Consider the following 22,207-nt stretch of genomic DNA (forward strand, 5'->3'; position numbering starts at 1 on the left):
TCCTTAGTTTACGGAAATAAAGCATGAAAGACGTCAATAGAGGAGACCTTAATAAATATATTACCGCTGGCCTGAAAACCTTAATTGGTATAAAGCGTTTATCATGTCTCATCTTCTCGTTCGTAAGCTGATAATGAGCCATATACTGATAAGTGCCCCTCAGTCGGGCAGAAAGGTGAGGGATTTTTATTAACATGATTGGCCGAGCAACCCCAAATTCGCCACGTGCTTGACGCCCAACACGCATCACGTGCCTCTCCCAATACCCTAGCACGCCCCAGTCTACCTCGAGAAAATTCTCAGCTATCTCACTGATCTGGGTTCTCATAGTCAATAACTTAAGAATCCCCACAAACCCGGGGCTTACAGTAACTAAGTTCTTTCTTATTATTGTTTTTTTCTTTCCAAAGCCACCCAAGGATATATAATGCATCAAAAGTCGTTTGAAATATGTTGCAACAGTTTATTTACCCGGGTTTGGAACGATAACGGATTTTACGATGCGGGAACACCCTATCTGAACGACATTGATTGTAGTTAGGGATTGAAACCGATAATAGCTGGTAACTGAACTTCATTCCACCATGTGGGCAGATTACACTCCCAGTAGACCAGCTCGAGTCAGAGGTACAGAGAAGAGCCGCTCACAAGCGAACGCTAGGCGCTAGGTGAGCAGCGCCATAGTGTGGCTATTGTATGTTTTTATTTATTAGCCACAAATCCTTCTACTTCTGATAAATCTATAGCTAAGATAAAGGTACGAATCCCTGCAACACTGCCTTAGCGGATTCCGACTTCCATGGCCACCGTCGGGCTCTCCAGATGAATGAACACCTATCATACTCTAGCCTTGCACAATAATGATGACATGTATTAGATTGTTTTCTGGCACATACGACCATAGGGTGTGGAGAACAGGGCTTCCCGTCCGCTCAGCCGTACTTAAGCCACACGCCGGTCAGTTAGTAGTATGGTGGGTGACCACATGCGAATCCTGACTGTTGTATGTATTTTTTTGGTTTGGAAGTAGTAGAACACAGTTGCAATAGCTACCGTTCAGCCTCATAAGCCCCAAGCCCCTTCACCTAAACTCCCTAAACGCCCTAAATATCCCTAGAGCGCTAATGTGGTCCCTCGGCTAAACTTTCTCTCTTACCCTCCTTCCCGCTAGCGTCCTAGCCTCACCCTACCAACGACACACCTGTCATCCTCGATGACGATGGTTAGACTCCACAGGAATCTTGGGGAGCTTGGTAACCGAAAAATACATGGAAAACCTCGTGTTCCCTACTTTCCCCAGAATATGAGATTCTTTTCATATATCCGACCAGATGGACGTCAGACAACGGCTCGCAACCCTGAGATCTACTTAGAAAGACAGAATGGCCAAGGTGAGACTTTTCAGGTATCATATCATAAATTGAGCATGCCAAGTGATTGATTTTGTTCTCATAGAACAAAGTATTCTCGAAGAAGACTTGTATCGATACACCAGACATCGATGGCTGTAAGCAAATTGGTTCGTCATCTTTGGACAGCGGCTAATTCAGGCTTAAATTCAGATCCAACGAAGAAAGTGAACTTGCAAAACGCTATCTGAAATTCAACTTACAACGACTTCTCGACATCGCAATTAATGTTTGCGATGGGGCCCAGTATTGTGTGTTCCGTTCCCATCGAGACCCGCGAGATTTAACTGCTAACTCCATTCAAGGCACCAGAATTACCAAGTGCGTGGAAGGTCTGCATAATAAAGCCTTCATGTTGAAAATGGATAATGGGTCAGAGGTCTTCGCGAAACTCCCAAATCCCAACGCCGGACCCGCACATTTTTCCGTTGCTTCTGAGGTCGCCACACATGAGCTGGTAAGATGTTCGGTGTCGTTCGGCCGTTATTACGTCACTAAACTGGATAGCTTCGTGATGTATTCGATATTCCTGTTCCTCGGGTGTTGTTTGGTCTTCCGATGCAGCGAACAATTTAGTCGAGGCCGAATATATTATTGAGGAGAAGGCTCCTGGTGTACGACTGGGTTCTGTGTGGAATCGGTGGCCTCGGCAGCTGAAGCTACAGCTAATAACTCAAGTGGTTGACATAGAGAACAAGTTGACCACCATTACCTTTGATAAGCACGGTTGCATCTATTTCAAAGAAGACTTGCGCTCACTTGTCGGGAAAGCAGAAGACATTCGTACACAGACTGTTGGATCCGATGTCCTCGAACGATTTTCTCTTGGGCCATTGACCACGAACGAACTGTGGAGTGGAAGTAGGAGGAACATGAATTTGGATCGTGGCCCTTGTAAGTAGGTGAATTATCGAATATCCATTCTGTTGTTTCTAATCTTTCCTCTTTCTTGCGCAGGGAAAGATGCGTTCGAATACACCCGTGCGGTCGGCCACAATGAAATGATGTGGATCAAGGCATGTGTATCCAACGCTGGCTCGGTCTCGTGCTAAATCTGATTGTAGCTGCCATAGCAGTGCTTATGGTTGGGATCTCGGTCCCCCTCCGCACTCGTGTTGACCCAGGTCTTCTGGGCATTGCACTCGTCATGATGATGGACCTGGGACTTGTACTATCGGAGCTGGTTCAAAATTGGACGTTACTTGAAACTTCACTGGGGTCTATTGCACGCATAAAGGAGTTTGCTGGAAACACCCCTAATGAAGAGAGTAACACGGTTCTTCAAATTCATGATGAATCCCCGGAGTGGTTGACTCGCGGTGAGATCACATTTGTGGATACGAGCATTTCCTGGAATACTTCCGAGACGAAGCCTTTACTCCACAGCATTAACCTTCGGATTGGTGCCGGAGAGAAGTTTGGCCTTTGTGGCAGAACCGGAAGGTAAATTTTGCTTCCATTGACTCCTGATTTCACGGCGCTGTTCCGAAATAAAAGCGTAGGACTAATAGATTACCCCAAAATAGCGGCAAAAGTACATTGGCACTTTCACTCCTCCGCCTCAACGAGATTGTTTCTGGCCAAATCTTCATCGACGGGCAAGACATTTCCCTTATGTCTCGATCATCGATCCGACAACGCATCAGCTGTCTCAGCCAAGAGCCTTTCTTTTTTCCTGGGACTATCAGACAGAACGCCGACCCGCTGAGCGTGGCGTCGAGCACGCAAATAATCGATGCACTGCGATCTGTCGGCGCTTGGGACTCTATTGTCGCAAGCCATGGTACTACGGATGAAGAGTTGCTGGGTTCGATCCTAGATGAGGGCATTCTCTCGCAGGGCCAGAAGCAGCTATTCTGTTTGGCCAGGGCTTTGCTGAAGAACAGCAAGATCCTGATTCTGGATGAGCCAACAAGCAGGTATGTTCATGCGTTATGCTGTCTGGTTTCACTTTATTACATCATTACATCTGTTTGAGTGGTAGCTAACTAAAATGCTGTGTATAGTCTGGACCACGAGACGGATGCTAAAGTGCAAAATTACATACGGGAGTCATTCCGTGACTGTACCGTGATCATGGTAGCACATAGAATCCACAGTCTGCTTGACTTTGATCAAGTTGCAGTCTTGAATAGTGGTCAACTTGTCGAATTGGGACATCCCAAGGATTTACTGGGTAAGTCGGGTGGGGAGTTTGCGAAATTGCTGGAACTGGGATCTTAAACTAGCGTGTGTGTCTGCCTTCCTGATTATTGGCGGTTTCTATCACTCAGTCAACATCCAACCCCTCTTATACAATTTTTCCTACCTGATCAAATCCCAGAGGTCGATATGTCAGACTATCCCAGTAGAACTCCGAGTGGAGTTGCTCCCAAGTCATTCAAGTTATGTGAAAACCCAAATTCAATCTAATGCTTTTGCTTATAGAACGTGATCAGGAGGTCTTTGGAAGGACAGAAGATGTTGCCCCACAGCTCTTTGTGAAATCCTTGGATTCAAAGACACCTTTGTGGACTCCTCTTTCGAAAGCTGGCTGCATTGCAACTATATGCACCTGCAAGGAAGATCACGGTACAAGTTCGCGAGGAGTTTGAATGTGACCCGCAGTGCTTGCCGGAGGGGTAAATCACAGACGTCCAGCTCTCGGCAGCGGAGCAGATGTCAGCTCAGCGAGAGCTCCACGTTCATCTTGACCGATCCTGCAGCAACATTGCTGAGTGGATGAAGAATTTCGACAGACTATGTGCACAGACTTCTCACTATATTTCGTGTCCAGTTGTCTCCACGACACGAGGGCAAGGGGTGCTGAATAAACCGCAGAACCCTAGCCTCAATCCGGCTGCTGAAGAGAGTAACATCGGAGTGTTTTGCGATGCTTGCGTTAGCTTCGAGAACATTGCGGTAAGATTCAACTTCATGGGTGATGTGCTCTTGATCTCGGCGTACTGTAAAGTCTTGTGGGAAGAAAATGCACCTCTTAATTTCCGTAGATGAAAATTACCTCCCGCGGCCGACGAAATCCGAGAAGAGATCAAGGCGTCAATACTACGTATCACAACAGTTGAAGAGGATGAAAGCGGGAATAAGAAGTACCGCGGGAATGTGCTATTAGAGTTAATCTCTCGTATGAAACCCGCTCTTGGTATTGACGAGGAGACACGGACGTTATTTATTCCTAGAGCATTTTACTAATCTTACGAGACCTGGGAAGGACGCTTAAGATATTGGTCGACGCGTATAAAACTAGATCTTCGAAATCCGGTACACCCTATTCCAATCCCCGACGAAATCCAGGTGAACGGGTGGCTGTTGAAGGAAGGATCATTCGTTCAAGTTGATAACGACCCAGTGGTGGGTGCATGTACGACTACCTTGTTTGTTGCATTTATATCGTGGTTGAAGCTGCATTGAGGGCTGGGAAGAGACAAAAGAATGTTTTATCTGATATTGAGGTGAAAATGAAGAGGATAATGGGCTACATATAATGCAGAGACAGATACATGAATCTGGACGGGCAAGAAAGTGTCCAAAGGGGTTAGAAGTTAGAAAGCTATAAGATTAGGATTAGATAGTAATGAAATAATTAGTCTTACTTGAATTACATTGACATTAAAACATTACTAGACGAATACAAAGATTACCACATAAAAAGGCATTAATTATGCTGCTACTAGTATCATGGGGATCTTGGCAAGGGACGGGACTCCCATGGGACCGACGCTCCGCGGTCGCGGTCCGCGGGAGTAGGGTCGGTTCCAATTCCCGACCCACGGGGATCCCCATCCTTGAACGCGTATCCCTACGGGTATATAGATGTCTATTTCCCAATTTTCCACCAGCCTGCGAGCTACTTGAACGATGGAATAAGGGGTGTGAAAGTCTTTCTCGGTAACTATCGGGCCCGACTGAACACAATACGAACAAGGAATACCTCGTGAAATTGAGCTAACATGGCTTGCCCCGGCAACCTGAAGCAAGGTAGCTTATCTCCCACACCGCTCGAGATGGATATGCTGTGTTACAAGCAACTGCCCCTCCGATACCGCCACTTGGGATGCTGCATACCGCGGGCGCTGCAAGGGAGACAGATATGTATTTCGCTACCAGACTCTGCTGATCTCGGCCCAAATGTAAGTCTCATTCTGGGAACGAACACAAAAGATGTCGCATAGCCAAGTGAGAAGGCGCAAAACAGCAGGTAGCATCATATCTCTTTGCTTTGCTCAGCAGCCAGCAGCCAGCAGCCTTGAGCCGTGATGGCCGGCAAAGAAGCCACAAAGCCTGCCTTCAAGGTTATCATCGCGGGGGGCTCAATTGCGGGCCTTGCCCTGGCACACTGTTTATACCACGCTGGCATCGACTTCATCGTCCTGGAAAAGCGACATGAGATAGGTCTACAGGAAGGAGCGTCCGTGGGGATTATGCCCAACGGAGGACGAATCCTTGATCAGCTAGGGCTGTACAGTGGTCTTGAAGACTATTTCCACCCGCTAGAGGTTGCGTATACGAGCTACCCAGATGGATTCACTTTCATTAGCCAGTATCCAAAGCTTTTGACGCAACGGTGCGTATACCCGTATTTCCACATATTTTAGTTCAATCATTATCCACGTTGAATCGGGCACTGACAAACACGAGGCAGATTTGGATACCCACTAGCATTTCTGGATCGCCAAGTTCTCCTTCAGCATCTGTACTCTTCGCTAAAGTGTCCGGAGAATGTCTACACCAATAAACAGGTGACTCGGGTCGAGCAATCTTGCTCTTATGTCCGGGTATACACCAAGGATGGGGAATGCTACACGGGAAATCTTCTTGTTGGCGCCGATGGGGTTCACAGTCGGGTCCGAAGCGAAATGTGGAGGTTGGATTCCTCATCTTGTCGCGGTATGGGCTCGGAGAGCGATTATCGCGGTGAGTTTCTTCTTTCTTTCCTTCGCGGAAAGTCATGGTATCTGTTGCTGAGAATCGCGAACGTGCAGGGATGGAAATGGAGTATGCCTGTGTATTTGGGATTTCATCAGCCAACTCGAAGCTCCAGGCCGGACAGCAAATCAATTGCTACCGAGATGGGTGGAGTATACTAAGTGTTGTGGGTAAGCATGGGCGAACATATTGGTTCTTGTTCTTGAAGCTAGACAAGAAGTATCAATATCAGACCGCACCTCGACTTTCGTCCGAAGATGCTACCATCCACTGTGAGAAGATTGCCGACGAGCCTTTTTACCACGATGTGAAGTTTGGAGATCTATGGGATAGGAGAGAAGTCTTCAACATGGTTCCCTTGGAGGAGTATGCTCTTACACAGTGGCATCATGGGAATATCGTCTGCATTGGAGACAGCATGCATAAGGTACGCAACATATATCTGATTTCGGTGTAACTTCGTCGTCAGGCAGGCAGACTGACACCTCTCGTTCAGATTGCACCACACACAGGACAAGGCGCTAACTGTGCCATCGAGGATGCCGCGGCTCTCACCAACCGTCTGCGCCGTTTCCTTCAGGGCGACGGAGCAAGACTGAGGTCTTCCGACGAGCTCAACTACCTCCTACAGGAATTCACAACGTCTCGCATAGAACGCTTGTCAGTCATTCACTTCTCAGCAAGATTGGTAATGAGGCTACACGCACGAGAGGGCCTTCTCTTTAGACTTGCTGGACGATACTATCTCCCGTATGCCGGCGACATTCCGGCCGATAAGGCCTCAGCTGGGATTGCGGATGCACCGACGCTGGATTTCATCCCGCTACCTGACCGCACAGGGAGTGGCTGGATAGATTTTAAGAGAAGTACACGAAGTGCTCGACCTCGCTTGGTGCTGGGGTTCACTTTGCTTATTTCCTTGCTGGTCGCAGTGCCGAGAATTAGAGGGTGGTTCTTGCTTGTCTGAGCGATTTCACATATTATTCATTGCAATAATTCTCAACCAAATCTTAGTGGAAAACTTCAGAAATAGTGATTTCATAAAATTTTCTCGAAAGTATCATATATCGTGGCCGCCCTAAGTCTCTCTCTCGAACGCCTCTATCCCACCATGATGCGCAGCGATTGTTGAAGCTTGGGAACGTTCTGTGGATACTACAAGTCTCTAAGTTTGGTGAGATTGAGTACATGCAGTAGGTCTCAAATCCTCAAGTCATGCAATGTGTTGAAGTATTATGGGAGGCACGGGCATGTTTTTCTCGTTTTCCCCGCCACGGTGGCACAAAAGGGCCATTGTTCGGATGATGTAATCATACCATACTTCGAGTCGTTGCAGGGGTTGATTTAATTGTGAAGTTATGTTAGGAAGCTTGATTTTCAGCTTTTTCAACGGCCGAAATCATGGAAATTATGTGTTCTACATGACTGGGATTAGCTTCAATTTCGCCGGCTTTCTCGGCCTGTTGACTAGTTACATTTTACCTTACAAAAATGAGATAAAAGACCCCGTGATAGTAATTATTGTATTCAAAAGTTCTGCTGGCTCAAATTAGGTGTGATTAGGTTATCCGAAACATGGCACTTTTGTGCCACCGACCCCCGATATCTTTCTTTTCTTTCTGTTTTCTATTGCGCGTTATACTTTTCAACAACCTTCTGCGCCAAATGAAGCAGCGTTTGGCTCTGAATTATGTCGAAGACACTGATGCCCGGCGAAACATGGGTTGTCAACCAATTGCGCAGCTCGACTGCGACCAGAGAGTCTAGGCCGTAGTCCAACAAAGACTTCTGATTATCAATATCAGCTTCCTCGAGCATGAATGTAAATGCCAGTCGACCCTGGATCACATTGACGATGATTTCGAGAACCTCCTCCGCCGACCTCGCGCTCTCAATTCGCGCTCTAGGAGAAGAGGTATCTCCTCCTCCCCCTCCTCCTTCGGTCTGCCCTCCCTCAGCGTGGCCCGGGGTCTCGGCTGCCCGCGTTGCGTCGAACCGAGGTTCCCGACGCCATGGCAGATCCGCATTATCCGACCAGGCGGCAATACCCGGGACGATCTGCGAAGGATGAGAGCCATGAAGCTGGACCGATTCCAGAATGTAGAGGACTTCCTGAATCGAGTGCGCGTGGTAACCTGCTCGTTCCAGTCTTGCCAACGCCCCAGCACGAACAGCCATGCCAGTCTCAAGAACACTGCCCAGGTCTACAGAGACAGCCGGGATCCCCTGACTGCGTAGCTGACAAGCCAGGGAATCCTGGTATGTACCGGCCGCAGCATAGTTCCCCTGCCCGGGGCTGCCCACCACGCCCGTTGCCGAAGAGAGGATGATAAAGAAATCCAGGGTCGGATACTTTGCTAGCTGGGTAGCTAGATTTTGAGTCCCTCTTACCTTGGGATCGATTGCGCTCGTCCACTGCTGGTAAGTCATGTTGCTAAATACGGAGTTTCGTAAAACGCCAGCGGCTTGGATCACGCCTTTGATGGGGGGCCAGCGGCCGGCATACTCTGCGAAGAGAGCCTGAAGCTGTTGCTCACTACTGACATCGCAGTTTCTTATCTCATAGAATGTACCATGAGTACCCAAAGTGGCTTCCAAGTCTGCGTTGTCATTGCTCTCAGCATTTCGTGAAAGTAGGACGAGGTGAGTGGCGCCCCTGGCGGCCATCCACTTTGCTATCTCACGGCCAATGCCGCTCAATCCACCTACGATTAGATAGGCCGCTGAGGAAGGGAGTTGAAGTCGTTTGGGTCGCTTGAGCATCTGCATGTTTCATTAGTCTCATGATTAAAGGGGGGTGTACTCAGGGGGGAACGTCACGCACCGGAACATCAGCATCGTAATTCATCGCGAGCACTGTTTTCCCTTTATTCTTGCTGTTTTGCAGGTCACCAAATGCAGAGTGGACCTCACTTGATTGGTAGACATGAACCGCCGTTTGAGGATGTATAAGCTTCTGATGAATCAACTCGATGACCTTCCGAAACGCCTCCGAGAGCACTTCCGGCTGTCGGGTAGCGAGGTGACCAATGTCCACCGAGGTAAAGGAGAGACCTCTGGTGAAGTGTTTCATGTCCAAAAGATTGTTCTGCTGCGCGTCCGTCTGCCCAAGCTCCACGAACCGTCCACAGTCAACCAAACAGTCCAGGCCAGCTTGGAGCTGCACACCGGAAAAGGAGTTCAAAACCACATCTACACCTCTGCCGTGTGTATACTTGTAAACAGTCGACTTGAGATGGGGTGCGGGCGCCTGAATGACCTGATCTTCTGCAAGCCCGTGCATGCCATCTTGCATCAACACATCTCGTGCTCTGGCAGACTGCACCACGACGAGAATCCTAGCCTTTGCATGCTGCGCAATAGAAATCGCAGCCTGTGCAAGACCGTCAGCGGCACATTGGATCAAAACATACTCGTTCTGAGCCAACCGAGCAATCCTTATCAGGGCATGGTAAGCCGTCACGAAGGGCACCGGGATGGACGCTGCCAACTCAAAAGTCATCCCTGTTGGCATAAGAGCGACGTTCTTCCAGTGGACCAGTGCTCGATTTGAAATCCGACCCAGTGGTAGAAGGGCAAGTACGGGGTCACCCAGCTTGAATGTCCTGCCAGCAATGCTGCCTATTTTGGTCACGACTCCTGCGCATTCAAGACCCATTGTGCCGGGATGCATACTATTATGCGACTGACCAGTTGCTTCAGAGACATCCTGTTGGTTTATTCCGAAGGCCTGTGGCTGTATCTCCAGATATTCTTGCTCATCATCTTCCGGTGCGCGCGACGATAACGTCGCGGAGCTGTGGACTTCCGAAAAGGCCAGGCTTTCTAGGCGGCCAGGCACATGGGCTATAAGCGGCGCTTCCGTGTTCGCTGAATAAACAGGGAGTCTCGCTGTTTCTATCTTTGGAGTCGACGAAAGACGATGATAATGTGTAGCGTTGTCAACAGACTCCACCAGTCGGGGTACGTAGATCTGGCCCTGCCGCTCGGCGAGCTCATACTCTGCTTCGCCATTTTCCAGCAGCGGCAAGCTCACAAGATGCTGGTAGATCCTGCTGACAACCGAAATCGTCTCGCTCGACCATGATGCTCGGTGGGGATCGAGGTCCAGGGAGATGTACCGCTTCGTCTCATTTTCCAGCCGCAATGTCCTCAGCAGACCAATGTGGATTGCCTGCGCGGGATCCGTGCATTCCATCACCCCCCCCCGTGATACCCACACGGTCATTGTAGTAGCGCATTCGACGAAGGCTTTTACGGCATCAAAGCGTTTCTCGTCCATACCCTGGAGTACGGGTTCGTCAACGTCAAGGAAGATACAAGTCTCATAGACTTGATCACTAGGTAGCTCGTCAAGTCGATGTGTAGATATCTCTCCTGCGGAGGCCGCGCAAATCACGGCCAGTAAATCCTCGAGCCACTGATCCGCATTTGAACCCTTGGAGATGGAGTGGACAATGCACGCTGAGCCGCTTTTCGGTACTTTTCGAGCCGGGAGTTGAAGCTCTGGACGAGTAGACAGAATAAGGGAGTGCGTGCTCTGCTTTGCCTCGTGCGGGTTCGGAATCACCACATGTGGTTGCGCAAACTTGGTCTTCGAGAGCAGTTCCCTCCAGCTCCATTCTGCGAGCGTTAAAGGCCCTGTGAGGTTGCTTGCATGATTGGCAGGTACGACATCAGATAGCAGGGGTCGTACACCCCCAATTTCCTGTAGCACAAGGAGGCGTCCGCCGGGCTTGAGCAGGGCGTGGATATTTTCAAGGGCTGCTTCTGCGTTCTCAAAGTAGTCTGGTGCGAAGGCGGCAATGACTAGATCGAAACTGTCTTCATCGACTGCTTCGGTGAGCAGTTGTTGGTCCTCAGATATATTCAGCTGGATAAGCTGCATCTGGTCCTTGTGTCGTTCAAGAATTGAGTCGAGGCTATCAGACGGTGAAGAAGACAAATTGCGATCGCGCCCGATGACGGTGAGATGGTCAACCACAAGTCGTGAACCATCATTACCCTGAGAGAGGCCTTCAAGAACACTCAATATGAAGCTGTCATCGTCATACAAGCCAGTCTGCAAGATTCGGCTGCGTGGGTACTTGTGTACCCACAGAATGAGAAACTCCTTGAGCTGATTGAGAGATTGAACGTAGCCCTCTTGGTAAGTGCGAGTAGGCTGATGATGCATTTCATCGTTCAGGCTATGCACGGCGCAAAGGCTTTTGGCGTTTGTAAGATCGTTTTGTGTAACCATGGTGTAGATTCCTTTCTCGATCCCATTTTGCTCCGGGGGCCTATCGTGCTCGATGATGGTAATCGGATTTTCCAGATCCCGACTTCCCAACGACGGCGAGCTATACCCGCTTGCCTCTGAAGAGCAGCTATGTGTGACTGCATTTGCCAGATCGGACCCTGATAGCATGGAGCAATCCAGTTTCCAGACAGTATGGAAGAACTGAACTGCGGAATGTCCCGGGTCGTCTTCTCCGTTGCGCGTTGCAAGACCCAACGACTGGATGTGGAGACTGCTAATATAGAAGATCGGAGGACTGCCGACGTTGTCCGCGTCAAAGATTGATAGTCGCACCGTAAATCCTCGCCCATCGAGTTCCAGCACCTGCACATCAGCGCGAAGTCTGTTCTTCGCGGAGGTCTCGATAGAGGTGGACATGGAGACACCCTCAAGCAGGGTTGGGACAGAAGGTCCGAGCTGCAGCATCTGCTCCTTTGGCACAGCCGCATATGCGACATGGAAGAATGCATCTACAACCGTTGGATGGGCCCAGGCCTTCTGGGGGTGAGCTGAGGACATCGTCATCAAGGGTGTGTCCGGAATCTCTATGACGGCTGAGGCATGCATATCGCCGACATCAAGAGAGATAATATTCTGGAATGAACGGCCGAATGTAGGTCCGACTTTCGCAAGGTACCTATAGTACTCTGCTACGTCAACTGATGACGATAGTACGCGGTTCTGGGCGTGCACAAGTCCAAGTGGTGAATGAGGCTCCGAACTGACTCGACCACAGCAATGTTTAATCCATTGTCCCACTGACTGCTGCGAGTATATGGAGAATTCGTAGGTCGCGCCGTCGGTGGCCAGTTCTCGACAGCTCACCGGGCGTAAGCATACCTGGGTTGGCAATTCTTTCGGACTGTCGGGGACGACCATTGCGTTCGAGATTTCCAAGTTGCTCACGACAACGCGATCTAATGACTCAGGCTTAGTAGTAATGAATTGCTGGGCGGCTTCCAGAATCATGACCATGAACCCGGCAGCTGGAAATAGATTGTCTGACTGCAGTGTGTGTTCAACTAGCCAGGGCAAATCAGCAGTCGATACGTAATTGCGCCAAACCGCGGTCTCGGGATTCAGCCCTTCGACACGGACGCCTAGGATATCATGACGGGGATATTGCCTCTGACAGAACTCCTGTAGCTGCAGACAGTCTGTCCAGTATCGGTTCGTATGGTTCCAGGAATACCTCGGTAGACCTGGCATAACACGACCCTTGCAATGAGCATTGACCTCACGCAGCGAGACTGGAGATCCATGGGAATACAGGAATGCTGCGACGTCTTGTACAGTCTTTACCGCATTCTGTCCGCGGGTGAGGCAGGATGTGTATTTGATCCCCTGGGAGCTGAAGTTGGGTTGCGACAAGATCTGACGAATTGGCCCCGCCAGAGCCCCGTGGGGCCCGATCTCCACGAGGATATCAACCTGCCTGACGGGATCATCCCCCCGGAGAATCATCTTACTCAGACAATCCTCAAACAGAACACATTGGACCATGTTTCGAACCCAGTGTCGAGGTCCTAGTTTCACTGCGGACTCGATAACATCCCCAGTGACCGGGGATAGGAGGATGATGTCGGATAACTCGCCATTGGGAACCCGAATGTGTCTCTCCAGCTCCAGTAAGTAAGCCAAAGCGGCCATCTCCATATGCGGGGAATGATACGCTGCCTTGACCTTAACACGGCGATTGAAAACTCCTCTCTGCTCGCAAAGGGCTTCTAATTTTTCAATTGCATAGATGTCCCCGGACACAGTGACACTAGAAGGGCTGTTGATGCAAGCGATACTCAACATCCCTGAAGTGACCTCTTGTAGCAGTGTGGTGGCCGCTTCTTTGCCCAGTCCGAGAGCGATCATACCCCCCTGCATATGAGACTCTTCAATGAACCGCCCCATAAGGTTACCTCGGAGATAAGAGATGCCGACTGCCTGCTCGTGGCTGAGAGCCCCAGCAGAATATGCAGCCGCAATCTCTCCACTCGAGTGGCCAGTTGTGGCTGCTGGTCGAAGTCCCCAGGAGACTAGCAGGTCAGTCAGGGCGATCTGGACAGCAACAGAAAGCGGAAAAGAGAACGCTGGGTCATTGACCCTAGTTTCTTGCTCGTCTCTTTGTAGCTCCTCTATTATCTCGGTTATCTCCAGCGATCGGTGTCTTCATTCTCCTTGCTAGCACGTACCTGTCAGACTCCACGAACTCCCCAGCTTCGCGAGGATCATCTCCGATCTCTCAAGGCTTTCGCGATAAACTGGATATCTCTCGACTAGTTCACGACCCATGGCAAACCACTGCGCACCTTGGCCTGTATACACAAATCCGAGGCGTGGGCTAGAGCTAGTCTGAATGACAGGTACCCCGTCGTGGGCCAGCGCAGTCCGGATCTCGTCAATGCTTGACCCGGTGAGAGAAACTCTACACGGGAAATTCGACCGGCGTTCGTTCAGGGTATACACCACGTCATTCAGAGTCCACTTAGCTGGTGCTTGAGCCAAGTATTCTGCCAGCGAGCGCATGGCGGTTCGTAAACTCGTTTTATCTTTGGCGCTGAGAGAGACGACGAGGCGGTCATCTAAGCGAGTGGGATGTATCCCATTCAGTGGTAGCTCAGTTTCCGGATCCGTGCTAGATATAAAAGAATCAGGTGCGTCGAGGATAACATGGGTATTGGCTCCGCCAGCTCCAAAGTTGCTGATTGAGACTCGTCTCGCTTGCCCCTCTGGCCAGGGTTCAAGGGTGCGAGGGACCTGCAGGATGTCTCCGTTAGCCCATGCTTACGGGTTGATGAGACAGTGTTGGTCAGCAGGAGTTAATCTTACCGCAAGATTCAGACCCTTGAAATCTATGCGAGAGTTCAGATTCTGCAACAGGCTGTGGGGAGGAATCTGAGCAACCTCGAGCATTTTCACAGCCTTGATTATAGCTGCCATACCGCTGGCCGCCTCAAGATGGCCTAAATTTGCTTTAATAGAGCCTACCCGCAATGGGTCGTTTGGATCACGGTTAGCAGCTAGCACAGCAGCGACCGCCGCCATCTCAGTCGTATCACCGGAGATAGTGCCCGTCCCATGAGCCTCAACATAAGGGGTGTCTCGCGGATCGAGCCCGGCCCGCTCGTAGCATGCACGGATTAAAGACTCCTGTGCGCTGGCAGAAGGAGACGTAATTGTGGGTGTTTTCCCGTCTTGGTTGATGGCGGTTTCGCGGATCACTGCGCGGATCGGATCACCGTCTCGCAGAGCATCCTCGAGAGGCTTTACCACCAGGCTAGCAACACCCTCACCACGGCCGTATCCCTGAGCCCGCATGTCAAAGCTGTATGATTTTCCATCGGGTCCTGTGAGACTGTACGTTTCCCGGAGCAGTTTTCTTTAGCTTCTTATGGTTGTCGCAGTTATGGGTGGTGGTGGTGACTTACCCCAAACTCGACAGGCCTACAAACGTGGTAGGATGAAGAAGCAGGTTTGCTCCCCCCACAATTCCCATCTTTGCCTCCCCGTTTCGAATCGCCTGGCATGCGAGATGCAGCGCGGTGAGGGCGGTTGAGCATGCTGTATCCACACTGACGCTGGGACCCTTTAGATCGAAGAAGTGGGAGATGCGGTTAGCCGTGAAGGTCATCATATTCCCCGCCAGGAAATATCGCGATAGTCTCTCGGGGTCCTTCATCAACATGTCGTGATAGTCCATGAAGCACGACCCTGCAAAGACGCAGGTATCTGAACCAGCTACTTTCTCCAGAGGCAAGCCAGCTTCATGTAGAAATCAAGAACAAAGTAAGTATCTGGCTACTGCTCCTGATCAGGCGTGTGGATTAAAGAAAAGGGGTATATATACCCGACTCTAGGGCTTCGAACACCGTTTCTAGCAAAAGTCGAATCTGGGGATCCATGGTCTTTGCATGATAGATTTCCAACATCAGCCATCACACACTGCCCGACTCAAAGCTGGCGCAATCCACCACTCACCTTGGCCATATCACTCGTGAAATTAAAGAAAGATGCATCCCACTCCGATACATCCTCGTCGAGGAAGTGGGCTCCGCAGGTGGTGAACTATTGCCATGATTAGCGTAAAAGAGTATACGATGGGGCGCTTTCATGGAAATAGGGGCGCCGGAATCAGAGAGGGCCGCACTGTTCCCTTCTTTTCTGCATTGCGGTGATAAAATGCTGATGGGTTGAATCTGTCTTTTGGTATCTCAGACCAAGCACTCTTTGCTTCGGCGCACAGCTCCCATAAGCGCTCAGGAGTGTTACAACCCCCAGGAAATCGACAGCCCATGCCAATAATGGCAATCGGTATCGTCTTCTCGCCGTCCATCGTAATGAGGGAAAGAGGGAATAATTGCCTGATAGCACAGAAAGATGAGTAGCCTCGGGTGATGTCTGGCGGGTTATTCCATCCACTTCACGGTAAAAACAAAAGTGATAAGGAAGAAGAAGAGAAAGACGATGATGATGATGAGAAATGTAACGAAAGGATACTCAAACCTGCTTTCGATGGAACAGACAGGCAAGCATGATTTGTATGGCTATCAGCACATTCTATCAGTCTTCAGTACGATAGATAGACGTTGGCCTAGCCCCTACTGTAAGGGCGATCATCGGGCTTGATCCGCACATGCAGCGCCCTTGCATCCCAAGAGGCCATGCCATTTTCACCCAATTCCAATATCCTTGAAAAGCGGTGTGGCCTGTACATGCGTAAAGGCATTGCAGCCTGTACATGCGTAAAGGTGGTATCTTTGCAAGTCTCATGCAACGAAACCCAACACACCATCTCTAAGCCTTGCATTCCTTGTGAAACAATGACAGCTACCGGTGACAGAGGCTAAGATCACATTTCTCGCTGTGGCTTACATTCTGAAGAAGACTCAGAATTCAGCCATAGGGGATGTTGTACAGAGAGATGGGGATTACTGGACCATACGAAGTGGGTTAGAGAGAGTACTCATCTTTTCATTCTTTCATTAATTATTTTTGTTTTCCTCTGGGTTTTTTTCCCTTTCTGCGTTCCAATCCCATCGTAAATATCCAGCTCAGATTACATAACAAACTGCAGATCTATCCGAGTCAGAAAGGCTACATACATCATGCTCTCAACATGACCTCAACAGCGCAAGCCACGACCGTCCAAACTCCAAGCGCAAAATTCCTCTTGTGCACAAACCCACCAGTTTCAGGTTTCTTCGGATCAAAGACCACTGTCTGTTCTAAGTAGGAGGCTGACCAAATGCCCATCCAAGACATCCACAGCCATACCGACTCCAGCGGGCTGATAGTCCAATATATTCCCAACAGTACTGCGCCGCCCAACAGAAGTAAGCATATGCGAATATACTTTCCCACAAAGACATAGAACGAGTTCACATTCATCTTAGAATCATCGCGAATATCCTGGTAGCTGTAGGCGGTATTGAAAAACATAATCCAGAAGAAGGCGAAGAAACTAAGCGGTCGCGAGCGCAGGAAGACAGCTTCGAGCGGGCTTGTTTCCCCGTAGATTGCCGCCCAGCCGGTAACGACCGTACTGACAGCTGCTAGGCCCAAGAGATACTGGGGGTATAGATGGAGTCTCTTGAAGGCTGGCCGCTTGCCAAACGGATAGAGAATGGTAAGGAAGGTCTCAGGAACGAGAGTATAGAGCCTAGGTGAAGGGTATGTTTCAGTAAGAAGAATTCTTCCTCCCCCACCGTGGAAATGAGGTCCTACTCACAGGTACTTTCCACCTAGCATCCAGTACAGAATAGCGGCTGACAACAAGAATTGAAACAGCATCCACCAGAGTGCATGTGCAACTCGGAGACTGCCGGACGCCAGCGGACGGTTCTTCGTCCTGGCTACGTTCTTATCGATATCGCGGTCGATCCAGTCGTTCCAAACCATACCGGCCCCAGAGAAGATATAGCAATGAAGGAAGCAAAGAAACGTCTGTAAGAAGACATTCCGCGCAGATATGCTGGTGGGATCCTCCTTGATCCTCAGAGTGCCTGCAACCAATGTTGCCCAGACTGAGAGTAGGCACACGTTAGCCTGTGGTGCTTTTTCTGATAATGCTTCTTACCTCCGCCAAAAACACCGATGAATGAGTTGTATCTGTCAAATCGCGAAATACGGATGAGGTTCCGATATATCGGGGTGCTAGATCCATTATCGGGTGGCATGATTGTAAGTCGGAGTACGTTGAGTATGAGTTATTCGGGAGTCTGTCGAGGCTCTGTGATTCGTAGATCTCTGATAGACAACCGAGCGAAAAAGATAGTTAGTCCAATGGTATAGGTGTTGATGGCAGGCGAGAGAATAACGGTCACATGTATGGCTCTTCTGGCGCTCGGTGAGGATACTACTATGTATGTGATGGTGGAGATACCTACTGTAGGTAGAGCAGCGGGGGCAGGAATGTCGGTGGTGAACAGCATCCACGTCTCAGTCCTCCGGCTTACACCCTTGCATGGTATGCAGTTCGACCGGCCATAATTCCCAATATAGCCCAGGAAATGCGTGGGTGCATATTACTTGTTGGAAGACCTTGGCACCAGGCATGAGGAACGTACCAGCCAGCCATATCAGTAGACAAAACTGCAAGGAGCGGTGTGGGTCTACAATTTAGATAGGACAAGGAGAAAAAACAGGCACAAAAGTACATTCCCACTGCGGTGTGAAGGACATATTTTTCCAGACCTGCAAGAAAGCATAAAACTACAACGAGCAACCAACCAAGTCAACTAATCTGGTCTATAGTCATGGTTCTGCTCCAAAGCCTCCGTTTCCCGTACATAGTTTGCCCCCTCATACTTATAATTCTATGGATTTGCCACCTTCCGACCACCTTTTGACTAGACCTCGTCAGTCGCCAATTACGTGGTCAGACTGCTTTTGCCGAACCGAGCGCCATTCCAGCACAAGTACGCCGACAATCGCAAGCACCGAGAACGCAACTGCAACGTAAAATATATCCATAATTGCATCGTTGTAAGCGCTGACCATGTTTGGAAGGTCCTGAGCGGCCACAAAATTTCGGAAGTTTGTGAGGCCAGCCGCAAGAATCTTACTCGCATCGGCTGAGGGGACCCGCTTGCTGATATTAGCACGCAGAAATACCTGTAGCACATTCTGGCAGATTGCCAGAGCAAGTGTGGCACCCAGCGTCTGAATGAAGGTCATAAAGGCTGTTGCAACGGGTATGTCCTCTGCCTTGTTGACCGTCTGCACGATTGTAAAAGGCAACTGGATACAGAGCCCAACACCGATTCCCAGCAAGGCCTGATAGCCAATCCATTTGCTGTGCCCGGAATCAGGGTGTAGTGTCGTAAGCAGTCCAGCGCCTGTGATGCCCAAAATGCAGCCGACAATCATAAATGGGTTAAAATAGCCCACCTTCATAACCAAAGCGCCAGAGAGTATTGAAGCGGCCGTCACTGTCAGGATCATCGACAGGGTCATGACTCCAGACATGACGGCCGTTCGATCTTTCACTGTCTGAAACCAAATCGGCAGCTGGGCGGAATGATTCTTAGCCTGAGTTCCTTGAACATTTCCTTGTGCGACAATACGCCACTCACATAGTATTGAAGGCTGTAGTAGGAACCTCCCATGAAAAACATAAACCAGGCGGACCCCCAAACTCCGCGTTTTTTTACAATCCGACCTGGTAGCGTTGCCCTATCGCCGCGCCACCACTGGAGTCCAATAAAGGATATACCAAGAACACCACTCGTCACGAAGAGAGCAATAATCCAAGCGCTTTTCCACGCATACTTGACGCCACCCCATTGCACTGCTAGAAGAAGGCAGATGACCGCAGCGACAAACAAGATATTTCCAATTGGATCCAAATCCAACAGCTTCTGGCTCAATGGTATTCCCTGTTTGGGTGAGGGAGGCTTGAACATAAATAGAATGATGAGTGTAGGCAGAATGGCCAAGGGCAGATTGATGTAAAAACACCAGCGCCAGGTTACATGATCTGTAAAAACACCTCCCAGCCTTGTGAAACATCAGTCAGATGATAATCTCAACCAATGAAAATGCATTAGACATAACTCACAATGGCCCAACCACGCTCGCGACCCCATACACGGATGAGACAATTCCAAGAAGTAATGGCCGCGTCTCCGGCGGGACCGTATTTACTGCGATGAGCAGAGAACCAGTGAGGAGACCTCCACTACCCAGGCCAGCAATAGCTCTCCCAGTGATCAAGGCGGTAGATGTAGGGGCTATACCACAGAGAAAAGACCCGATCTCGAAGACAAGCAAAGCACACAGATACACCCATTTCACATTGAAGAAGGTATATAGTCGGCCGAAAATAAGGGTTACTGCGCATGTTGTGAGAAAGTACACACTTCCATACCAGCCAACATCGTCCAAGGAATGAAATTGGTCTGCGATCGTTGGGATAGCTGTTGTGATGATGGTATTGTCCTAGACAGGTTTCGATGTCAGTATCATACAATAACAACGGGCGATTTAAATTCAAGGTTCTCACCAGTGACGTCGCAAAGACATTCAGAGATAGGCCCAGCACGAGAGGGATCAATTTTCGAATAGGTAAATATCTGTCATGACTTTCTTGAGGCTCGGATGATACCAGCTTATCAGCCTCATCCATGGTCACAGGATTTAACGGAATCTCCATGGATGCCAACACTGAAACTGATGGGAGATCGATGATAGATTCTGCGAAGAGTGGTATCGCAAGCGACAGTACGGCGCTTTTTCATTTAGGTCCACAATACCTCATCCCCCATGATGTAAGCACCAGTCAAAAGAATGCGGGATCCTGCTGAGCCGGAAGGTAGCCGTGGCCCTTGCTTCCTCATTTCCTCTACCAGAATGATGACCAGACCAAGCACAGTCAAGAATGCTATCCATGTACTTTGTCACAGCTAATAATTATGACAGGCTATAGAATTATCTTTAGCCACCCTTCAGGGCGTTTCGAATCTCGTTTCCAGTCTCATCTTTTACCAGGGTAACTTTGGACCGTTGCAGCAGAGCCGAGCACCCACCGTTTCTCGGATGGGAGAGTCAATCTGCGAAGCAGTCAGTCATTTAGAGTTCTCCAAGGGGTGTTGGTTGGCCTACTATTTCCATGACGCCCTTTGCTGGCTTCCATTGTTTGAGACGGTCGCATGTTAAACACCTTGACCGCCCGGTTTCCCATATCAGTCTGAAGAAATCTATTGTGCTGATTAATGACGATCTTGCGGTGGCTCACCACCCAGAGAAGAAAGGTTAAGTGTATAAACGTAACCAGGTTCACCGCGAAGCTGACCACATGGGCTGCTTCATAATGAATTTTGCAAAACATCCAATGTAGAATAGTTTTACTCGTACCATATGCAGCGGAGAGGACGTTTCTATGTTCCATACAGTTGATGCTGCCAATAGGGCTCCCATCTCCCTCAAATATGGGGTTCTAAACTCTTTGCAGTAGAGAATACACAGCTCGGTAGAGGTAGATTGGCCCATAGCTCTTCGCTTCAGACCATTCCTTGATCACTTGGACATCGACATCGTGCACTGGAGAGTAGTCGTCGCATATCCCACTGTTTGCAATAACAACATCCAAGTGGCAGATGGCTGATCTTGGAGTCTTTGTACAGCGGTAGTAGCATCAGTCTCGGATCGGGAATCAATACTGAAAACACGAGTTTTGTGGACTCTCCACGAGGACATTTCAAGAGAAGGTTGGAGCTTTTAATGAAAGGGTCCCTCACAGATGCCACGACTGTAGTGTGTGGTCGGACGAGAAGCTCCACGAGGCCTCTGAATACCTGGATTTGCTATTAGTTCCTAGTAACATAAAGGTTTCATAACAATTTGCGCAGGCACTGGCAAGAGCTATATGCATCTGTTAGCCACAGGGCCCAAGTAGACTTTGTTAGGCATTATTCTCAAGCATTCGCTTAGCCTTGGAGAGCTGTAGTTTGAAAATAGAGAAGGGAAGGGGGGGGGGGGTGGGGGTTCCTTCCAAGGGAGGGTTTGTACACGAGAAGAGCAGGTTATCAATATTCATGCAGTGTTAGTGTTTAAATTAGTGTACACCTCGATTCAAGCAAGGTTTACAACATTCCTAACTTTGCCTGTGTAAGCATATGCATAGTGGTGGACTGAGTCTGAGACCACCACGCAATTCCTTGTATTGTGTAAGACATTTTGCCGCTAGATCTCACGACCCTTAATTCACCTTGCCTGAGATCCTGCCTCTACATATCCTCGGCTTGAGGTGCCGCTCCTTGCAACTACGGTGGCCCATTTTCCAGACTACTCAGTATCCGTGTCTTCGCCCACCCACACCGCTTCAAGATACAATGGATCAAAGCGGTGTGGGTGGGCGAAGACCGATAGCCCTTGCTCGTGCGGATCCACTGGAATGTTGTGTAACAGACTTTCGGTCCGTACCTTATCAATCTGCCGATGTAAATGTAAGGGCTTTGGCGGGAATTCCATTGTTAGATATGCGTGGCATAGTTTTCACAGCCCATCATTATGCATGATATGCTCTACCCCTTTATATCATCCGAATGACCCAAGATGCACATCTCAGGCTGGACTTGGGATTGCTTTTGCACGGCCT

At 49.4% G+C, this 22,207-nt stretch overlaps 7 protein-coding genes across 7 annotated transcripts; 4 read left to right on the forward strand and 3 right to left on the reverse strand.

Moving 5' to 3' along the window:
* Positions 1-1,770: 1,770 nt before the first annotated feature.
* N7482_001455 (uncharacterized protein) lies at positions 1,771-2,461 on the forward strand (the record flags this gene model as incomplete). The annotated part of the gene is made up of 3 exons (XM_056683580.1): positions 1,771-1,873; positions 1,974-2,303; positions 2,367-2,461. 3 exons carry the CDS (start codon positions 1,771-1,773, stop codon positions 2,459-2,461), a joined length of 528 nt encoding a protein of 175 aa, XP_056547186.1.
* A 29-nt stretch (positions 2,462-2,490) lies between these two features.
* On the forward strand, positions 2,491-3,632 carry N7482_001456 (ABC transporter C family protein; the record flags this gene model as incomplete). Its single annotated transcript, XM_056683581.1, has 3 exons — positions 2,491-2,852; positions 2,936-3,328; positions 3,416-3,632. 3 exons carry the CDS (start codon positions 2,491-2,493, stop codon positions 3,630-3,632), a joined length of 972 nt encoding a protein of 323 aa, XP_056547187.1.
* A 745-nt stretch (positions 3,633-4,377) lies between these two features.
* Positions 4,378-4,820, forward strand: N7482_001457 (uncharacterized protein; the record flags this gene model as incomplete). The annotated part of the gene is made up of 3 exons (XM_056683582.1): positions 4,378-4,447; positions 4,471-4,573; positions 4,631-4,820. The coding sequence occupies 3 exons, from the start codon at positions 4,378-4,380 to the stop codon at positions 4,818-4,820; spliced, it is 363 nt and encodes a 120-aa protein (XP_056547188.1).
* Positions 4,821-5,665: 845 nt separating this feature from the next.
* N7482_001458 (FAD-dependent oxidoreductase) lies at positions 5,666-7,302 on the forward strand (the record flags this gene model as incomplete). The annotated part of the gene is made up of 4 exons (XM_056683583.1): positions 5,666-5,973; positions 6,052-6,323; positions 6,392-6,762; positions 6,832-7,302. The coding sequence occupies 4 exons, from the start codon at positions 5,666-5,668 to the stop codon at positions 7,300-7,302; spliced, it is 1,422 nt and encodes a 473-aa protein (XP_056547189.1).
* Positions 7,303-7,961: 659 nt separating this feature from the next.
* Positions 7,962-15,943, reverse strand: N7482_001459 (uncharacterized protein; the record flags this gene model as incomplete). The annotated part of the gene is made up of 8 exons (XM_056683584.1): positions 7,962-9,098; positions 9,160-13,745; positions 13,803-14,367; positions 14,440-14,965; positions 15,039-15,321; positions 15,458-15,515; positions 15,589-15,675; positions 15,758-15,943. The coding sequence occupies 8 exons, from the start codon at positions 15,941-15,943 to the stop codon at positions 7,962-7,964; spliced, it is 7,428 nt and encodes a 2,475-aa protein (XP_056547190.1).
* Positions 15,944-16,713: 770 nt separating this feature from the next.
* N7482_001460 (UbiA prenyltransferase) lies at positions 16,714-17,786 on the reverse strand (the record flags this gene model as incomplete). Its single annotated transcript, XM_056683585.1, has 3 exons — positions 16,714-17,269; positions 17,339-17,633; positions 17,687-17,786. The coding sequence occupies 3 exons, from the start codon at positions 17,784-17,786 to the stop codon at positions 16,714-16,716; spliced, it is 951 nt and encodes a 316-aa protein (XP_056547191.1).
* Positions 17,787-18,468: 682 nt separating this feature from the next.
* N7482_001461 (MDR family MFS transporter) lies at positions 18,469-20,263 on the reverse strand (the record flags this gene model as incomplete). The annotated part of the gene is made up of 4 exons (XM_056683586.1): positions 18,469-19,119; positions 19,185-19,608; positions 19,670-20,049; positions 20,114-20,263. The coding sequence occupies 4 exons, from the start codon at positions 20,261-20,263 to the stop codon at positions 18,469-18,471; spliced, it is 1,605 nt and encodes a 534-aa protein (XP_056547192.1).
* Between the last annotated feature and the right edge of the window lie 1,944 nt (positions 20,264-22,207).

The sequence above is a fragment of the Penicillium canariense genome (genome assembly GCF_028826845.1).
Source record: "Penicillium canariense strain IBT 26290 chromosome Unknown utg000001l_segment0_segment0, whole genome shotgun sequence".
NCBI lineage: Eukaryota > Fungi > Ascomycota > Eurotiomycetes > Eurotiales > Aspergillaceae > Penicillium > Penicillium canariense.